Raw genomic sequence first — 17,375 nt, forward strand, 5'->3', positions numbered from 1 at the left:
AACAATGCAGAAGCATAGGAGTGAACACTGCCCTGCAGGAAAGGCTGGGGCGAGAGGAGCGGCGGGGAGTGACAAATTACCTCTCCTAACAAAACCCTGAGACAGCCATAGCACAGCCTGAGAACAAATAAGTGAATAAATAAAGTTGTTTGAGAATGAATGAGGAGAGCAATTTGTGAAGCGAAGCTTTCGTGAGCATGTGAGCTAATGGCCTGCTCGTCTCACATATGAAACGACAACAAGTGGAATTGAACGCATGAACAAAGCAAGGCCGTCCACGTTTCTGTCCACGTAGTACATCTATGCACAATGAGAAAATCAAGTATAGCTCCCCTATACATTCACACCACTTGGGAAGGGATTTGCAGGGCGAGATCACACCCTTTTGCTCTTCAAGGGCCCTGCTCGCCACTTCCTCTGCTCTCCACAGGTAAAGCCTTATCAGAGCCGAATGGGGAATAGAAAAAAAGCACTTAGGACAAGAATAAAGAAGATAACAGCGTGAGGTGGGAATGAATTTCATCAAAGAGATAGTGGGAGAGATTGAGGCATGAAAAAGGTGTGCTGATTGGTGTTATAAGTGTATATAAGGTACTTAAAAGGCTTGGGCATTCCCTCTCTCTCTGTATGTTTTTTAAAAAATGTGCTTTTCCCTCTTTTCTCTTTTTCCTTCAGGCTATTTTTGCTCAGCCTTTCCCTGGTAACAATCTTATATAAGAGTTCAAACACAGGGCGAATGGACAGCTCTGCCCCTTGGCTCTATGCTGAATCTGTCTGCCAGTCCCACCAATACTTAACTCTAAACGTCACGCTTCAAAGATGACTGAAATTTCATCTTTTTCTTAGTGAAGGTGTCTTGTATTACAAGACTCTCTGCAAACATCCCTCATTTGCTTTGCAACTCGAAACTGCGATGCGGAAAATGTAAGTTTCATTGTAGTTACTGGCTGCGAGGGAGAACACGGGATGTGGGCGGCATGAAAGGAGGAGAATTAATGTCCCCAAAATGAAAGTGAATCAATATGGCTGCCCGAGGATGTGAAAAGGTGGAATGAGAATGAGAGCTGGAGAGGGAGGAGGGTGTTGGAATCGAGTTGGAACAAGATTAATGGTTGTTTAAAAAGGAACAGTATTCATCAGTCGGCAGCTTCAGGTGCAGAACAGCATCAGTGTGTGTGTGTGTGTGTGTGTGTGTGTGTGTGCAGGAATGGAAGTACACTTTGAAGTAAGTTTAAACTTTGTCTTAACTTTCTAACTTTCCCTCATGACTCTTTCAATAAACGAGCATAATACTGATTACTTTGTATTGAGTGCAACTGAGTGTGAGGCCTCATTCTTCTCTTCATTTAAGCTGTTGGCACCTTCATGTGGAAACACACACTTTCTCTCTTTCACACACATACACACACAGAGGAGGTGATCCAACAGCACCACCTACAGGTTTGAGCATTTTTAGATTCAAGCCTTCGAAAACAAATTACTGATGCTGAGGAACAGTTATTAACGCCTAACCTTTAAACCGAAAACTGTGCACGGTGTGAAAGAGGTAATGCTTTATTTATGTCAAAAATCTTCAGGAACATATTCAGCCTCTGCACGTACAAAACAATGTTGCTCATAAAGTAAAAATCATCTTTCCGACAGGTAGCAAACCGAGTGAATGTTCCCAATAAATAATCGGTATAAAGTCAAAGGAATACAGCAGGAATACAGGATATAGCCTCATGGTCACGTTCACACAGTCCGTCCATCACTTGCACTTGTACGTGAGCTGTTTGCGATGATAGTGGATCCACGCAGGAGCGGCGACAAGCCCGGTCAGGAAACCAATCATAGCGCCCAGACTGCAGGAAACAGGCCAAACCTACAAGAAGCAAGACAAGTCTGATCGTTCACAGCCACAAAGTGTCATAAAACAGCCCAACGGTGCACTGATGCATCAAGTGGAGCTCCTTTATTTCCCCCACGAGCATGTCTGCACTTATGATGTTCAGTTAATTTAAAGAGGAACTTCTAAAGGAAAGAAATACAGCACCAGAGCCATTTAGAGTTATGCTGCAATTACCGCTGCCTTCCTTTGATTTGCATGTTCCTCCAGTCATTTTGAAGAGAACCGACTTTGCAATTATAATTTTTATCTTTTCCTTTTTCCATTTTAAAATATTGCATTAAATAAAGAGGCCAATTTAATGGTTACTGTGTTGAACTATAATTCCATACTTATGGACGTTGTACTCAATACGGTTTTATGATGAATGGAAACAGATGACTTCTTATTCACAGAGGAAACTGTAATAATAATTACAGTAGAAAATAATTAAGAGAAATACTTGTATTATTGTTAAAAGTTGTGCATCAGTTGCAGAAACTCAATATTTGGGGCTAATTTTAGAGGCCTGAAGATGTATTATTGTCCAGTAATTCACAAGCAAAAACTAAAAAGTCTGTGTGACATAAATCATGTTGTGTAGTTATATTTTCATCAGTGTATAATCACCTGAAAATAAGAATTGTTGTGTTTTTGTTAATGTAGAATGAGCTCTATATATCTACAGAGGGAGCAGGCCCTGTTCCACAGAGTCCGCCATGTTTCTACAGTAGCCCATAAGTGGCAAAACAAACACTGACCCTAGAGAACGCTTTCTGTGTTTCTGTGAGTTGCGCAGCTACTGTTGGTTCTCCTACATGCTTGGAAAGGGAGGCTGAGGCGAGGGGTACTCAGCTGGTCGCAATCTGCAGCTTCAACACTGGATTCCACTAAATCTTGCGCACTGGTTCTTTAATGGAAAAAATAATATTCTATCATTGTAATGTTTCAACAGTTTACTTTTTGTTTTGTTTTTTGTTTGTTTGTGGCACATTTGAGCACTGACAATGAAAAAATAGTTTTCCTTTTATGAATGAAATTCTTGTTTTGGCCCCAAACAGCTGAACTGGTAGCCTGACGGCAGTTTTAGGGGCATCGATTATTCAAACGATGATATCTTACAAACTCCTCGTGAACAGGTGGGAGCTGGAATGAACTTTTTTTTATCTTCACAGAAAAAAACCTATGAGAGGTTTAGGATAAGAATACAAACATGTCTTCCTGACAGTTTATCTGAGTTTGCTGACCTGCCAAGGCCTGTCCCAGTCCAGAGGGATAGGGAAGGCTCCGACCCAGGCCCCTACCACTGTGCAGGCCACTGTAATCTGCAGACAGGTGTCCCACACGGACATAGCTCTGGAACCAGAGACAGAGCAAAGCAAGAACCATCAGTATATTTAGTTAATAGACACAACATACAATAAGCACCTGAAACACATGGCAGAAGGACAGGGAGCAGGGGAGACAGAAGCAGATTTTAGGCTTACCCATGCCGACTGAACACTCGTATCCAGGCCTGGACGTTGGGGCCGAGGACACAGAGGCACCTCAGTGTGGTTAAAGAGGTCAGCAGCACAGCCAGGGAAAATGTCTCCAAGGCCGATCTAAAACACACATGAGAAATTAGAGGCTCACGGCACAGTTTTAGTAATGCAAACATTTTGTTGAGGCAGAACCTATGAAACATATAGAGACAAAATTAACATATGTAAATATGTAGCATGTCTAAAAGTAAATATTAACTGACAGAATAACCTCACATTGTGCAAATTTCTGTAGCTGGCAGCTAACTACATAATAATTATAAAGTACTGCATGTATTCAATTCTGCCTGAGGAGCAGGTCGGTTCCAGAGGGAAAATAACCTACATTATAATATCAGCACCACACAGGCAGGCTTAGAGATATATTCTCGCTTGTCATCCACTTTAGATGATGACAGACTGTTGCCACAGCTAGCTCTCAGGCTGCTCGACTAAAATTGATCGGGAATCAATAAGGGAACTAATAAAGAATCAGAGCAGTAAGCAGAATTGATAATGGCATTGGTATAAACAAAATCTTCTCAGTTTGTTGTTCTTCTCTCTATTATACACGCATACAGGTACAGGACATGAGCTTCATTAGCCACTCACTCAATCAGCGGAGCTCCATACAGAACCACCACAGCGTGGAAGAACAGGCATGACAGGAAGAAGTACAGACAAGAACGAAACAACCTGGACAGCTGCAGAAAAAACAAACAAACAGGTGAAAGTACTTGGGATGTGCTCTAACTTTCAGTTCTTTCAATCCAAGAACTTTTCTGTTTGCCACTGCCAGCGTTGCAAAATTCCAGGAACATTCAAGGTGGAAACTTTTGATGGAAATTAACAGGAAGTTATGAGAAATTATTGTTTAATAACAGGAATAAAATGGAAATGTAGGCTTATTTGCAGAGGGTGTTTTTTTGTTTGTTTGTTTTTTTAACCATGTGTTCCAAACAGGGATCAGTTGACTTCGGAGGAGGCTGATGTTGGTGGGATCTGGAGGATGATGGAGGCAACAGGAGTGCCTCCATCAGCTGAGATATGTTGGCACAACTGCCATTTTCCATCTTGAGCAATTTTTATATTGAAATCGTGCACATTTTCTTGCCTAAATTCCCTCGAAAATGTCCAGAAATTTTCCATAAGCCTTTTTCAACCCTAGTCACTGCCTTTTATCAAATCAAAATCTGGCCTACTTATTCATAGCTGGCAGTGCACTGTAACTTTCATTCACCTGTGTATCTTTCTTATATCCTCACATTTAAATCCTATTCAAATGTGTTATTTTTATGCTGCTTTTTGTTTCTTTTCTAAATGCCTTTTATTGTATATCCTATGAATATCCTTGCGTTATCTTGCTCTTGCATTAAGACCCTGAAGAGTGGGCTGGTCTCACAGTTTGGGAACCACTGGCTAAACAACCTAACTGTGTATAAAGTAGTTTAAACTAGCTAAACCTCAACCAGGTACTATACAACAATGCTAACGTTAGTTACACACTGATGTGTCAGTATTAACAATATAATAATGTTTATCAGTTACAGGGTCCTTTTTAGTGTAATCAGTAGTTTTACTTTTCATATTACAATGATTTTTCTGCTAATAATACTGCTGTACTTTCACTTTAACATGCAAAATCCAACAGTTTTCAGCCACAGTTAGCGCCCTAATGCTACAACAAGCAATACAGGTCTGGAAATCCGCACCTTGTATCCCAGTGTGTGCTTCTTTGTGGGCGGTGTAATGCCGAGCAGCCAGAAGACGGCGACACTGACCGCGGTGACCGCCCCGGACACCGAGTAGAGCCACAGCAGGTGAGTGCCGTACACCGAGAAGCCCGGCACGAACACTGCAGGTAGGACGGTGGCCATGAACACCGAGGCGGCGATGATGGCGTGAGTGGACGCCATGGCTCTGATTTCATGGTCCCACATGATGAAGGCTGTCCCTAACTACGGCAGGAAACTAAGAGAAAAGACAAAATCCAGACTTAAAAATGTTAATTTGGTAACAGATAGTCAGAGTGGCTTAGGTCCATAGGTCAGTTTGCCTACCCGGATTCCGTAAACATGAAGTTGCAGTGACTTCCGCTTGGACTTCATAGTAAAAGTCCATGGCATGCCTTTGCAATGAACGCACAACTGAGAAACTGAACTGAAATAAACGAACAAGAGAATATCTTTTAATTTTAATTATAATGTGTTTTACCCCTGTAAATTTATTAGGTATACATACCACAAATATATGCTTTATTGTTAATTCTGTCCAAGAGTCAATGTGTTTAATGATATGGTATTTACAATGTGTAGCAGTGCGTCAAGGGGAGTGTAGTTCTTTTCTAAATTAATTATATTCTATTTTCAAGTTCTAACGTATGCTTGATATAGAATTATACTGACCTCTACTAAAGCTAACACAAGCTGCCTTTGTGATTTAGTGTTTGTGTGTCTGTGCAGAAACTGAGATTGTCATTAGAATTCTCTGTATTCTCCAAAATAAAATAAATCTAATTTTAAGGGGAACTGACCTAATTGCAATGTCATATTTTTTCTGTATCTAAACAAGGAGAAAGACAGAGAAAATGATCCAACTACAAGATTTTTGTCAATTACCCAATTAGTTTGGGTAGTTACAAAACTAATTGGGTAATTGACAAAAATCTTGTAGTTGGATCGTTTTCTCTGTCTTTCTCCTTGTTTAGGCCCATGTTGAATATATTATTGACAAATAGTTCCTTTTCCTAAAACATGTAAAATGACAGAAATATTCAATATCCTGCCTGAATCCCTCCAACACATGTTTTACTGGATATATCCAGTGTGAAACTCTGGAAGAACTCTCTCCCACTTTCAGACTAAAATAGCATTTTTCACAAGCTTACCATCTATTTTGCCAGTCCAAAACTGAAAGGGTTAACACGTTGTGTGATATTTCTGGTATATATTTTTTTTAGCCTTTTTCATACTTGCATTAAGTTTTCCTAAGAATATAGCTATATTATCAAATGTATCCACAGCCATTGGTTGTAGAATTTCTAGGAGACTGTTCTTTACAATGGGGTAGTCTGAACAGAAACAGTGGAGTGAGGTTGGTTTTAGCACATGCTATATTTAATTTTCTCCAAAAGACACCTAGGACAGCTGTACAAGAGTTACTGCCATCTTCTACAGACCTCTAATTTGAAGAAAAACTGCGATTGTGCAGGAAACAGGAAGTATTATTTTGCAGTTATCTTTGCAAATTTTAATGGGTATCTTTTGTAACCAATCACCGAAGGTCAGCAAAGTTTTACCGGACTCTTCTGTGATGGACAGTAGTACCAGCCAATGAGTGGTGAGATTCAGAAAGCTTTCACTAATCAATGTGTTGCGAATACGAGAGACGAAGAAACGATCCGGAAGTTTGGAAAGAATCACTAAGCTAGCTAAGATTTAGCTATCATTTTTTGTTTTATTTTGAGCAGCCGGTTTAGATAAACATAGAGGAAAGATGGTTTGTGAAAAGTGTACGTATTACACTGTTCAGATGTGTGCTATCTTCAAATCTCCGTACATTTGGACTGTTGGCGAAGGCTTGATACTCTACGAAAGCTAACGCTAAAGCTAATGTGAATGCTAACTGTAGTCATTTCTGCCTTCGTTGTTGTATTGGTTTATTAACTTCTTTACTAATTTTGTGTTATTGTTTTAGGCGAGAAGAAGCTTGGTAAAGTGATCACACCTGACACCTGGAAGGATGGAGCACGGAATACAACAGGTGAACCCAGATTCAGTGAAAATTTGATTTTGAGTGTGGCTACACTGGCGTCAGGTTTTAGAATTGAAAACCATAACAGCAGCCGAGCCAAAGAAACACACAATGGCAGAATGGCAAAAATTACATCAAGAAGCTCCCTTAACCTGAAACCCTCTATTCAAGACCACTTTAAATATTTGAAGCATAACCACGGGTCATTTCAATGTAAACGTGTATTATCTACAAACCAAACCCTGAAAAAGAAATGACGTAAATGTTTTACTGGCTATTGTAAAATAGCAGTGTCTTTAATGAGTGAAGTAATTCTATGAATAGTATAACAATATTATCATAAATCTGTTGATTAGTTTTTCGATTAGTTCATCATTTATTCTGTAAATTGAAAATACCAAAAAATGTCTACAACTAGTTCCCAGACTTTTGTCCAGCCAACAGTCCGAAACCCTTACATATTTCATTTAGAACTATTCAAAACAGATTCAACAGTGTACAGTACAGTGAGGTGTATACATTAAACCAATAATAAAAAAATGAAGTAAACTGTTTATCCTAAAACTAATCGACTGCTACTATTTATCTTGCTGGCTTGGTGATGTATACACACACTTTGTTTTGTTTTTAATGTGATACTTATTTTGATCATTTCTAAGGTTTTTTCAAACGGGCAACTGGACTTGTTTGAAGTTCTAGAAGACGTTTCGCCTCTCATCCAAAAGGCTTCTTCAGTTCTTAGAACTGTTCTTTAGAACTGAAGAAACCTTTTGGAACTGTTCTTTAGAACTTTTGGAGCTCTCCTTTAGAACTTTTGGAACTGTTCTTTAGAACTGAAGAAGCCTTTGAATGAGAGGCGGAATGTCTTCTTGAACTTCAAACAAGTCCAGTTGCCCTTAAAACCTTAGAAGTACCATGACCTGGATGAATGAGAATCTCCACAGACATTTTTTGTCATTGATCAATGTAAATATTTGCTTCCAAACTTCAAATGATTTTGGAATAAATCGTCCTTTTTCCATACTATTCGTCATTTCCCTTACATATTGTAGTGTTATGTTACTGAGATGATGATGTTTCATAGAGTCCACTCTGTTTCTTTCATTCAGAGGGTGGTGGGCGTAAGCTGAATGAAAACAAGATCCTGACTTCTAAGAAAGCCAGGTGAGTAGCTCATTAAAGCCTGACTTTAAATCAAAATGTTTTTTCATTGTTTGTGAGAGAATATCCCCAACATTGTCTGTGTTTATATCTACAGGAACTGACAGAAAAGTTGTTTTTATTGAACCCCTCTGATCATTTCACATTTATTAGCATGCTCATTTGTTCCCTAGAGCAGTAACCCTAGCATGGCTAAGAAAAAAAAACATATTTGTGCATTTCTAGTGATGGATCTCTAATACATCTCCCTCTCAGGTTTGATCCCTACAGCAAGACAGGCTTTGCTACCTGCAGGATCTGCAAGAGCTCAGTCCATCAGTCTGGATCACACTACTGTCAGGGCTGTGCATACAAGAAAGGTATTACCTCACTCACACTGGACTCCTTACTGAACTTCTTGTGCTGCACTATGGCCAAGACTAATGGAATCTTAGTTAAAATAACAAGATGCTTGTATGCTACTGTCTTGTACAGTTGTAGAGACCTGTTAAATGAAGAAGATGGGCAGGAAATCACAATATCATGTTTTTTGCACAAATGAAACAAACTCTGTGAGATAATGCATTGTCTGGCTAAGGCTAGTGTAGCAGAGACAAGCTTGAAAAGGGGGCAACATCTTGAGAGGGATGTCTTCACACTATTTATTAACTAAGAATACTAATTTAGAGTCTGAAAACATGGGTTTGGGTTTATTTTGCCAGCTTTTGAGAAATTGGTTGTCTGAGATTTCAATGTCCCAGTAATCATGTAAAATCCATAGATCTGACTGTGATCAGGCAATGTTTCCTCAGTAGAAACAGTTGTCAGGGAGGTCTGTGGCTTATCCATGTTTTTGGAAATTAAAGTGTCTGCATGGCTTCCTATCACCAAAGGTAAGTGGAAAAAATGTGCTTTTTAGAGTGTTTTTATACATTTGTTTGAATTACACACATGGACAAAATTGTTGGTACCCCTCGGTTAATGAAAGAAAAACCCACAATGGTCACAAAAATAATTTGCATCTGACAAAAGTAATAATCAATAATAATTCTCTGAAAATTAACCAATAAAAATCAGACATTGCTTTTGAACCGTGGTTCAAAATAATTATTTGAAAAATAAACTCCTTAAACAGGCCTGGACAAAAATGATGGGGCTCCCTAGAAAAGGCTGAAAATAATGTGACCATAGACCACGGTAATGTTCAATCAAGGTGTGTCCTCTATTTAGCATCACAGGTGTCTACAAACTTGTAACCAGTCAATCAGCCTATTTATAGGATTACAAGTAGTCACTGTGCTTTTTGGTGACATGGTGTGTACCACACTAAACCTGGACCAGAGGAAGCGAAGGAGAGTTGTCTCAGGAGATTAGAAAGAAAATTAGAGACAAGCATGTTAAAGGTAAAGGCTCCAAGACCATCTCCAAGCAGCTCGTTGTTCCTGTGACTACAGTTGTTCATATTATTCAGAAATTTAAGATCCATGGAACTGTAGCCAACCTCCCTGGACATGGCCGCAGGAGGAGAATGGTAACAAAAGAGCCCAGAACAACCTCTAAAGACATTAAAGGTGAACTCCGAGGGCAAGGTACATCAGTGTCAGATCACACCATCCGTCGTTGTTTGAGCCAAAGACTTCATGGGAGATGACCAAGGAGGACACCATTGTTGAAAACAAATCATAACCCAAAACACACAGCTAAAAACACCCAAGAATGGCTAAGAGGAAAACATTGGACTATTCTGAAGTGGCCTTCTATGAACCCTGATCTAAATCCTGTTAAACATCTGTGGAAGGAGCTGAAACATGCCGTCTGGAGAAGGCAGCCTTTAAACATAAGACAACTGGAGCAGTCTGCTCATGAGGAGTGGGCCAAAAATACCTGCTGAGAGATGCAGAAGTCTCATTGACAGTTACAGAAATCGTGCAATGATTGCCTCAAAAAGTGGTGCAACAAAATATCAAGTTAAGGGTACCATCATTTTTGTCCAGGCCTGTTTCAGGAGTTTATTTTTAAAAATAATTCTGTTAAACCACGGTTGAAAAGCAATGTCTGATTTTCATTGGTTAATTTTCAAAGAATTTTTATTTATGATTACATTTTCTCAGATTCAAATTATTTCTGTGACCATTGTGGGGTTTTTTTTCATTAACCGAGGGGTACCAACAATTTTGTCCATGTGCGTTAGTGTGTTTGCTGGGGCCAGCACACTTCAGTGTCCATCATTTACAGTGAATGTTGAAATACAAATAAGTGGACATCTCAAAAAGCATATCTTCATGAACCTTGACCCGGACAGTCTCAGCTGCCAAAAACCAGGCCAGATAAAGCTGCAGTTTACACACAAACAGAATAAACAAGTGAAGGGCAGATCCATGTGTAGTGTGTGAAGGTCCCCTTACCTGATGGTTCAACAAACCACACTACTGTGTTTTTGAAGGTATGAAAATCAATCAGCATGTTATGGAAACTCACTGTTGTGCAAGCCAGGTTTATTCCCGGTATAATAGCTCAAAATAACAGACATGCACAAGCTGCATGCACGTGCTATGATTTTTATACTGTGCAGAAATTAATAGAAACCAATGGCTCCCTACAAAGGTATCACAAAAATCAACAACTGCAACATGCATTTAAAATGTTTCAGCAAAAATGATTATCATTATGATTATGATGATGAAGCATCAGCCTGCAGCTGCACTGGCATGGTTGTTTATAGCTACATAATACAAAGCGCGCAGCACCTGCTTCTGACATTGCTCTCCTCTCTGTCTGCACCGATGCTTTTTCATTGCTTTTATTTTTCGTCATCCCTTTTTGTCTCTCCAGGAATCTGTGCGATGTGTGGAAAAAAAGTTTTGGACACCAAGAACTACAAACAAACATCTGTGTGACCGGGTGCAGATGAGAGAACAGTTCTACGAGCAAATGACGCAAGGATGAGACTGATGGTGCATGTTTGTCATCTTGTCAGGTTTTCAGTATTTTTCCACCATGTCTTGTCATAGACAGCAATAAGTCTTTACTGTTCGCCTTCCCCCCATGTGAAAGAGAGATTTGAAGGTGGCTTTGCCCTCTTATTGTATAATATCAAATAATGCCACAATACAATACATTACAATGACCATAAACAGGGAAGAACTTTTGTCTATAAATACACCACATTGTTATCACCTGTTTCTCAAGCTGACGCTTCTAGATTTTTTTGTAAATTATTTTAAATTCAATACTACTCAATTCAAGACTTGAATTATTTACTTTTTAAAATAGCTATTTCTGTATGTAATATATCAAGTGTTGCATTTTTGAGTGAATTAAAGCATTCTGTATGAGGACATTTGACAGGATTGTTTTTTTTTTTTTTTATCCCTGCCTGAGGCTATGGAGCGTACAGTTTTGGCCGCACAACATATCCACATTTGTCCTGCTATAATTGGGTTACCCTTAGATAATCGTGTTCGGAAACTGCATGCTGCATGGTCGGTTGTGACCCCCTTTCACATTGCTGTCAGAGATGGAGGTTATAGTTCACAGGTTTTTTTGACTACAGGGTCATCCTTTGATATTTAAAGGCCTTGCTCTCCCTCGGGCCCTCATCCACATGTGCACATGCTTTCTTGTGTGTCTCATTATTGATTTATGCTGTTGTACCGCAGCACAAAAGCAGAGCCAGTCTCTAGCTAACATACAGCTAATGTACAGTCGGTCTTGTTTAGATGTAGTAAATGATTCAGGTGTTCAAGACAGTTTTGTTTCCAATTTGGTGTCTACATTAGTGACTACAACTGCAACTGGTTATACAATTCAGGGACATTGTTTAGTATCCCACAAAAACAGGCTACTGCGGGTACAAATGATTTCCATCTACCACTGTTTATATAATTCAGGGACATCCGTTATATTCTGCTTTATACCTGAAACACAACCAAATCTCAAGCAAATTGTAACAGTCATTCACACCCATTGATGTGGATGATGTCCAACACTCGTGCAAAATAATGTCAAGGATCAACTAAAACAAATAGCTGTGTCCCATGTCCATACTATATTCTAACAGTGTGCATAATGTAAGATATGCTACATATATCTACTGTTTCTGCAGTTTGTATACAATAAATCAATGCGCTTTACTACTGTGTGGTATTTACACAGATTTGCTCTGCATAATGGCTTTTTAGGAACAGCATAGCCCAGGGGCCAGCAACCCGCGGATCCCTCTGATGCAGCTCAGCTTTTGAAAATAATTATTGAGTATTTAGTTAAAATGTATTTTATTTTAGTTTGTTGGTTTTTAAAACAAACACCGCGCATGCCTCACAGATGACAGCTTCCGATCCTGTGTACAGATGAAGGCATACAGCCATGATGTGCAGACGCTGTGCACTGAGGTTCAGGAACAGAAATCACATTAACCAAGTATGATAAATATTTTATTGCCTATTTTTTAGTATATGTTCATATTTTTTCATTGTTCATTGAAATAGTCCTTTTATTATTCAGGTTGACAGCTGACCGGGGGGTTTGGGGGGGTTGCTCCCAGTGGAGAATTTTTTTCTTAAATACAAGAAGGACTCAAATAGACAGAGTAGTTTACTTGAAACTAACCTTCAACCCAATGTCTTTTTTTTCGGAGTTCAAAATGTTTTTGTTGCATGCAGAAATATAACTTTGTTTTCTCTGCAGTCTTTCATTGATTATTAACCCTATAATGCCGTGGGTATCATATTTGATACATGCATTTCTGAAACATTTTGTTTTACCATATGGTAAAAACTTTGCTCAAAACGATACAAACAAAAAAACATATTTGCAATTTTTTTTATTATTTTTTTTAAGTTAAAGGGCCAAATAAAGTCTTCAAATAAAAAAAATGATTTTTCTGTCCATTATTTCTTGGGTCAGGCATTATAGGGTTAAATGCAACACATCTTAGTTTGTATATATATAGAGCATAAAAGCAAAAAAAAAAAAAACCCTTATATGCAGTTTTATTTCATTTTAAATGTCAAAAGGGTCCCAGTGTTTTCTTTACTATGGGAAACGGGTCCAAATGGCCCTTTGAGTGGGATAGGTAGCCAGGTCTAACATAATGTCATTGATGAAACAAACATAAAACACTGAAAACTTTTCTTAGTGACACACTCAAAGTAAGAATGACAACTTTCATGTTTCTGTCATTTTATTTCAGCAAAGAATCTTTATACATGTTACAGTCATCACTGATAAAACAAGAAAACTTTCATCTTCATAATTTGATTTTATTTGATTTCTATCTTTAAAATGTAATATATTACAAAGACTTTATAAATGTAAGTTTAGAAATGACACAGTTTGCTAAATTATTAAAATCAGTGGATTCTAAATACAATAATAAAGCAAAGGACAGGTGTAAGAGTACCACTTTCTCATTAAAAAAAAATAAAATGAGTAAAAAGAAGTATTGTCAAGTTGTACATTGCACTCAGGTTTCATACTTGAACACATACATGAATATTGCTATGTAAGACTGTAAAGCATCTTGCAAAGGCACAAAGAAAGTGAGTCTTTTCCTTCCTGATATGTTCACAGTGATTTCAAGTGATGGATTTCTGCACCAGGAAGTGAAATGCGGACTGATTGTTGCTCTAGAGCAGGCATGTCAACGCTATTCCATAAAGGGGTGCAGGTTTTCATTCCAACCAAGGAGGAGCACACCAGGCTGGACTCACATAATCAGCTGATCTCAGTCTTCAGCTGTTAATTAGGTGACCTCTTGACTGGTTGCAACAAAAACCTATAGCCACACGGCCCTTTATGGATTGGTTTGGACATGGCTGCTGTAGAGCTTTCTGTGCTACTGCATGCAGAGGCTCCGGAGTGAATGGTGCATGACATTTGTTAGGCGTGCTGTGAAAGAGTCAGGAACTCCTCCCGAGTTTTGGGGTCCTCCAGGTAAACTCCCAGCATGGTGCTCGTCACTGTGCGGCTGTTCATCTTCTGGACGCCACGCATGACCATACACATGTGCCTGCAAACACACACATGGCTCAGATTTTCAGCTGCATGCTTTGAGGCAAATCTATGAACTTAGGACATGCATTTAAAGGGGAACACCAGCGATTTGACACATAAAGGTTTGCAGGTATATGTGAAAAAAGTTGTATAAAGTTGGCGTCAGATGGGGTTGAAGACTACAAGTTTGACAGGTGTGGAATTAGGAAGAAATGAGCTGACCAGACTTCTGTAGCCTCCTCAGCTCTGTTTGAGCCTAGCAGCTCGGGGCTACATTGGTCATTACTTGCATGACACATCAGATTCTCTTACCAAACTGTTGCATTGTGGGTAAGGCGCCAGATTTGGACAACAAAGACAAATGCTTGGAATAAACCACGCCAGATCTCTGGTTCTACTGCATTGATGCTTGATGTTGTTAATAATTTAGAATAAGTTTGCAAACATCATGCTAAAATTTAGCAACCAAAAACAAATGGTCATACCAGACCAAGCTAGGAGGCAGAGTCTGTGTGTGTGTGTGTACTTACGCTGCTTCAATAACCACAGCTACACCTTTCGGCTGCAGAGCCTCTGCTATACCAGTGGCGATCTGCTTGGTCAGACGCTCTTGAACTGAAAGAAGACAAAGCATGACATACGCAAACCAGACTAAATTCAAATTTTTTAATACAGTAGAGGAAAAGCACTGTGATTCATGCAAAGCCTATTAATATGGTATTATTATCTTTAGTGGCTTACCTTGAAGCCTACGACTGAAGACCTCCACAATCCTGCAGAAAGCAGAGCACAAGCAACGTGCAGTAAACTGATAACAGATCAGATAATGACGATTGATTTTCTCATGAACACAGAATGGAACCAGTCCATGACCCCTGGCCTCTCATCTGGCTACCGTACAGACCCTTCATCTGTGAATGATTCACCCTACAGAACTCTCTGAATCTGCTGTGCAAGATTAAAACGGCAGCAAGTTGGTCTACAAACCCAGTGACTCTGTTACTGTTATTCTGGGTTTATTTGTTCAGAGATGGTGTGATATTTTAGGAAAGAGAGCGAAGGAAACAGACAGAGAGACAGTGATTATAACTGCTGATTCCCACAGGTCTGAATGGATTTTCTCACGGCTCGAGGGCAGATAGAGTTTAGATTTGTGTCTGTGAGTGTGCTTGGTGAGAGGACTAGATGATGGCCACCAGGCTTAGACTTAAGCCTCCAGGTCAATGCACTGAGATAACAGAAGAACTCAGCCACCCGGCACTAACACCAGAAACATACAGCCACACTGGCAGCAGGACTGTATGATGTGTGTGTGTGTGTTTGTGTGGTGTGTTACCTTGCCAGCTTGCTCAGTCCCACCACTTTTTTGTTGGGAATATACCCAATGTGAACCTGGAGAGAGATGGCAACCAGTCAATGCAGAGGTCACATAATCAGAGCAAAGGATTGTAAATATACACTGATATGTAATATCAGTACTTAGAGGCACAGGAGCTGACAAGCAGAAGCAGAGGGCAGTAACCTCTGCATGCACGAACGTGCACAAATACAGTGTTTCAGGAATGTGTTTGTAAGGTCGGGTTAATGCTCGCTTTGGACCCAGGAACACTCCACGTGCATTTCCTCTTTGATTTAAACACACTGACACACATGCAGACTTACCTTGCCAAAAAAGGGCACCAGGTGATGTTCACACAGGGAAAACATGTCTATGTCCTTCACGATCACCATCTCATCATGGTCTTCATCAAATATGGCATTGTTTAAGACATCTTTGGGCACAAACACACATATACACTTTTTAGGAAATATCAGACTCACTTGGTTAATATAACATCCAGCATAAATATATTCAGTATGATTGCGGAGGACTAAGAATTTTTTACTTTTGTGAAGCTGGATCTACTTAACTTTTGGCAGTTTTGTTGAAAAAAAAAAAAAACTTAAACGATTAATCGACTATCACAATTGATGCCCCCTTTTTTCTCCTGATTAACTAATTGATAATTTCAGTAATTGTTGCAGCTCTAAAATCATTTCTCTTACAGCTGCTGTAAACAGATTTGGGAATCTTGCATCCAATTGCCCTGCCAAAACCTGACTACAAATGTAGTTTTGTGGAAAAAAAATCTTAATTTCTATTGTAGTCTATAAGGTGTACTACCTGGAGAAGCCCCTCACAGATTAATGCAACCTCGTGCATATATAAAAGTTGATTTAACAGCGACTAAGTTCCCGTTAGGATGCGTGACCGTGTGCAGGGATTTCAATATATTTGTAGTCACGTCAATTTTTACCATTATTCCCTAACAGAAGAAAGAAAGTCGCATCCTCCAGTATAAAACCCACAGAGGGGCACCTGTTGACTCACCGTCGACGGTCTCGTGGTAACCCTTGGTGAGGAACTGCATCGCCTTGGCGGCGCGCAGCGGCGTGCGCAGCAGCCCCTGCCGGTCCGTGTCCTCCCCGAGCTCGCGGAGGATGGTGGCGTAGGCGACCTCGAGCACAGGTAGGCGAGACTGGTCCTCGGCTTCTTTGCGGGACGTCTCGTTCTTGCGGTGCACGGCGGACTTCCCGGTGTCTATGATGAGGTCGCCGAGGCCGCTGCTGCAGTGGAAGCTCTCCACGGTGTCGCTGACCTTTCCGTTGCAGTGGCCGTTCATGTTGGATCGCTTTTGGGGTCTGGAAGAAGAGCAGATGTGATGCCTTTGGTGGGCGCTCACCGCGTTTATAAAGCCGCTGCCACGTGCCCTAGTTTTTCCATTTGTCAAGGAGCCTCCGACGTCAAACATTTAATTTCGTCAGCAGGGCTAAATGTCATCACAGGACCCCACCCCTTGTGGGGCTCATGACTCCGCGTGGAGCTCAAACATAATTGTTGTGTATAATTTTTATGCTTTTTGCCCATTAAAAAAAAAGTCACAATGTATGCATGGTGCATTAAAGTGAGTACAGAGAAACATCAAATCGTTCATCAGTGGCGTCAATGATTGAATATTGTACTTTTTGCAAGGATAATGTCATTATTTAGTGGCACCTATGAAGTCCTGATGGGTCACTCCTTAAGAAAGAGAGCTGATGCCTTTGTGTTGTAAGTG

At 39.9% G+C, this 17,375-nt stretch overlaps 3 protein-coding genes across 4 annotated transcripts; 1 reads left to right on the forward strand and 2 right to left on the reverse strand.

Moving 5' to 3' along the window:
• Positions 1-1,531: 1,531 nt before the first annotated feature.
• pigf (phosphatidylinositol glycan anchor biosynthesis, class F) lies at positions 1,532-5,462 on the reverse strand. 2 transcript variants are annotated; one of them, XM_041963013.1, is made up of 6 exons: positions 5,451-5,462; positions 5,103-5,361; positions 4,003-4,094; positions 3,355-3,471; positions 3,115-3,223; positions 1,532-1,864 (listed from the first exon to the last, which is right to left on the reverse strand). In XM_041963013.1, the coding sequence occupies exons 2-6, from the start codon at positions 5,328-5,330 to the stop codon at positions 1,751-1,753; spliced, it is 660 nt and encodes a 219-aa protein (XP_041818947.1). In that variant the 5' UTR covers positions 5,331-5,361; positions 5,451-5,462; the 3' UTR covers positions 1,532-1,750. The 2 variants fall into 2 exon arrangements, with proteins under 2 accessions (XP_041818947.1, XP_041818946.1); XM_041963012.1 differs by lacking the exon at positions 5,451-5,462 and having other exon boundaries at positions 5,103-5,450.
• Positions 5,463-6,763: 1,301 nt separating this feature from the next.
• cript (cysteine-rich PDZ-binding protein) lies at positions 6,764-11,618 on the forward strand. The gene is made up of 5 exons (XM_041962741.1): positions 6,764-6,901; positions 7,087-7,152; positions 8,253-8,307; positions 8,560-8,663; positions 11,116-11,618. The coding sequence occupies exons 1-5, from the start codon at positions 6,886-6,888 to the stop codon at positions 11,178-11,180; spliced, it is 306 nt and encodes a 101-aa protein (XP_041818675.1). The 5' UTR covers positions 6,764-6,885; the 3' UTR covers positions 11,181-11,618.
• A 2,545-nt stretch (positions 11,619-14,163) lies between these two features.
• On the reverse strand, positions 14,164-16,940 carry gch2 (GTP cyclohydrolase 2). The gene is made up of 6 exons (XM_041963199.1): positions 16,649-16,940; positions 15,940-16,049; positions 15,614-15,669; positions 15,019-15,050; positions 14,808-14,892; positions 14,164-14,293 (listed from the first exon to the last, which is right to left on the reverse strand). Exons 1-6 carry the CDS (start codon positions 16,938-16,940, stop codon positions 14,164-14,166), a joined length of 705 nt encoding a protein of 234 aa, XP_041819133.1.
• Between the last annotated feature and the right edge of the window lie 435 nt (positions 16,941-17,375).

Source organism: Chelmon rostratus, chromosome 21, assembly GCF_017976325.1.
Source record: "Chelmon rostratus isolate fCheRos1 chromosome 21, fCheRos1.pri, whole genome shotgun sequence".
NCBI classification, from domain to species: Eukaryota; Metazoa; Chordata; class Actinopteri; order Chaetodontiformes; family Chaetodontidae; genus Chelmon; species Chelmon rostratus.

Excerpts from the sequence above, each read along its gene's own strand:
- cript (XM_041962741.1), top strand. Across the intron at positions 7,153-8,252 it reads TGGAGCACGGAATACAACAG|AGGGTGGTGGGCGTAAGCTG; the intron begins GTGAACCCAGAT and ends TCTTTCATTCAG. Across the intron at positions 8,308-8,559 it reads CTGACTTCTAAGAAAGCCAG|GTTTGATCCCTACAGCAAGA; the intron begins GTGAGTAGCTCA and ends TCTCCCTCTCAG.
- pigf (XM_041963013.1), bottom strand. The coding sequence starts at position 5,330 with ATGTGGGACCATGAAATCAGAGCCATGGCGTCCACTCACGCCATCATC. Across the intron at positions 4,095-5,102 it reads AGCACACACTGGGATACAAG|CTGTCCAGGTTGTTTCGTTC; the intron begins GTGCGGATTTCC and ends TTTTTTCTGCAG. Across the intron at positions 1,865-3,114 it reads ACTGGGACAGGCCTTGGCAG|GTTTGGCCTGTTTCCTGCAG; the intron begins GTCAGCAAACTC and ends TGCTTCTTGTAG.
- gch2 (XM_041963199.1), bottom strand. The coding sequence starts at position 16,940 with ATGAACGGCCACTGCAACGGAAAGGTCAGCGACACCGTGGAGAGCTTC. Across the intron at positions 14,893-15,018 it reads CTTCAGTCGTAGGCTTCAAG|TTCAAGAGCGTCTGACCAAG; the intron begins GTAAGCCACTAA and ends GTCTTCTTTCAG. Across the intron at positions 14,294-14,807 it reads GCTGTGGTTATTGAAGCAGC|GCACATGTGTATGGTCATGC; the intron begins GTAAGTACACAC and ends GTGTGTTTGCAG.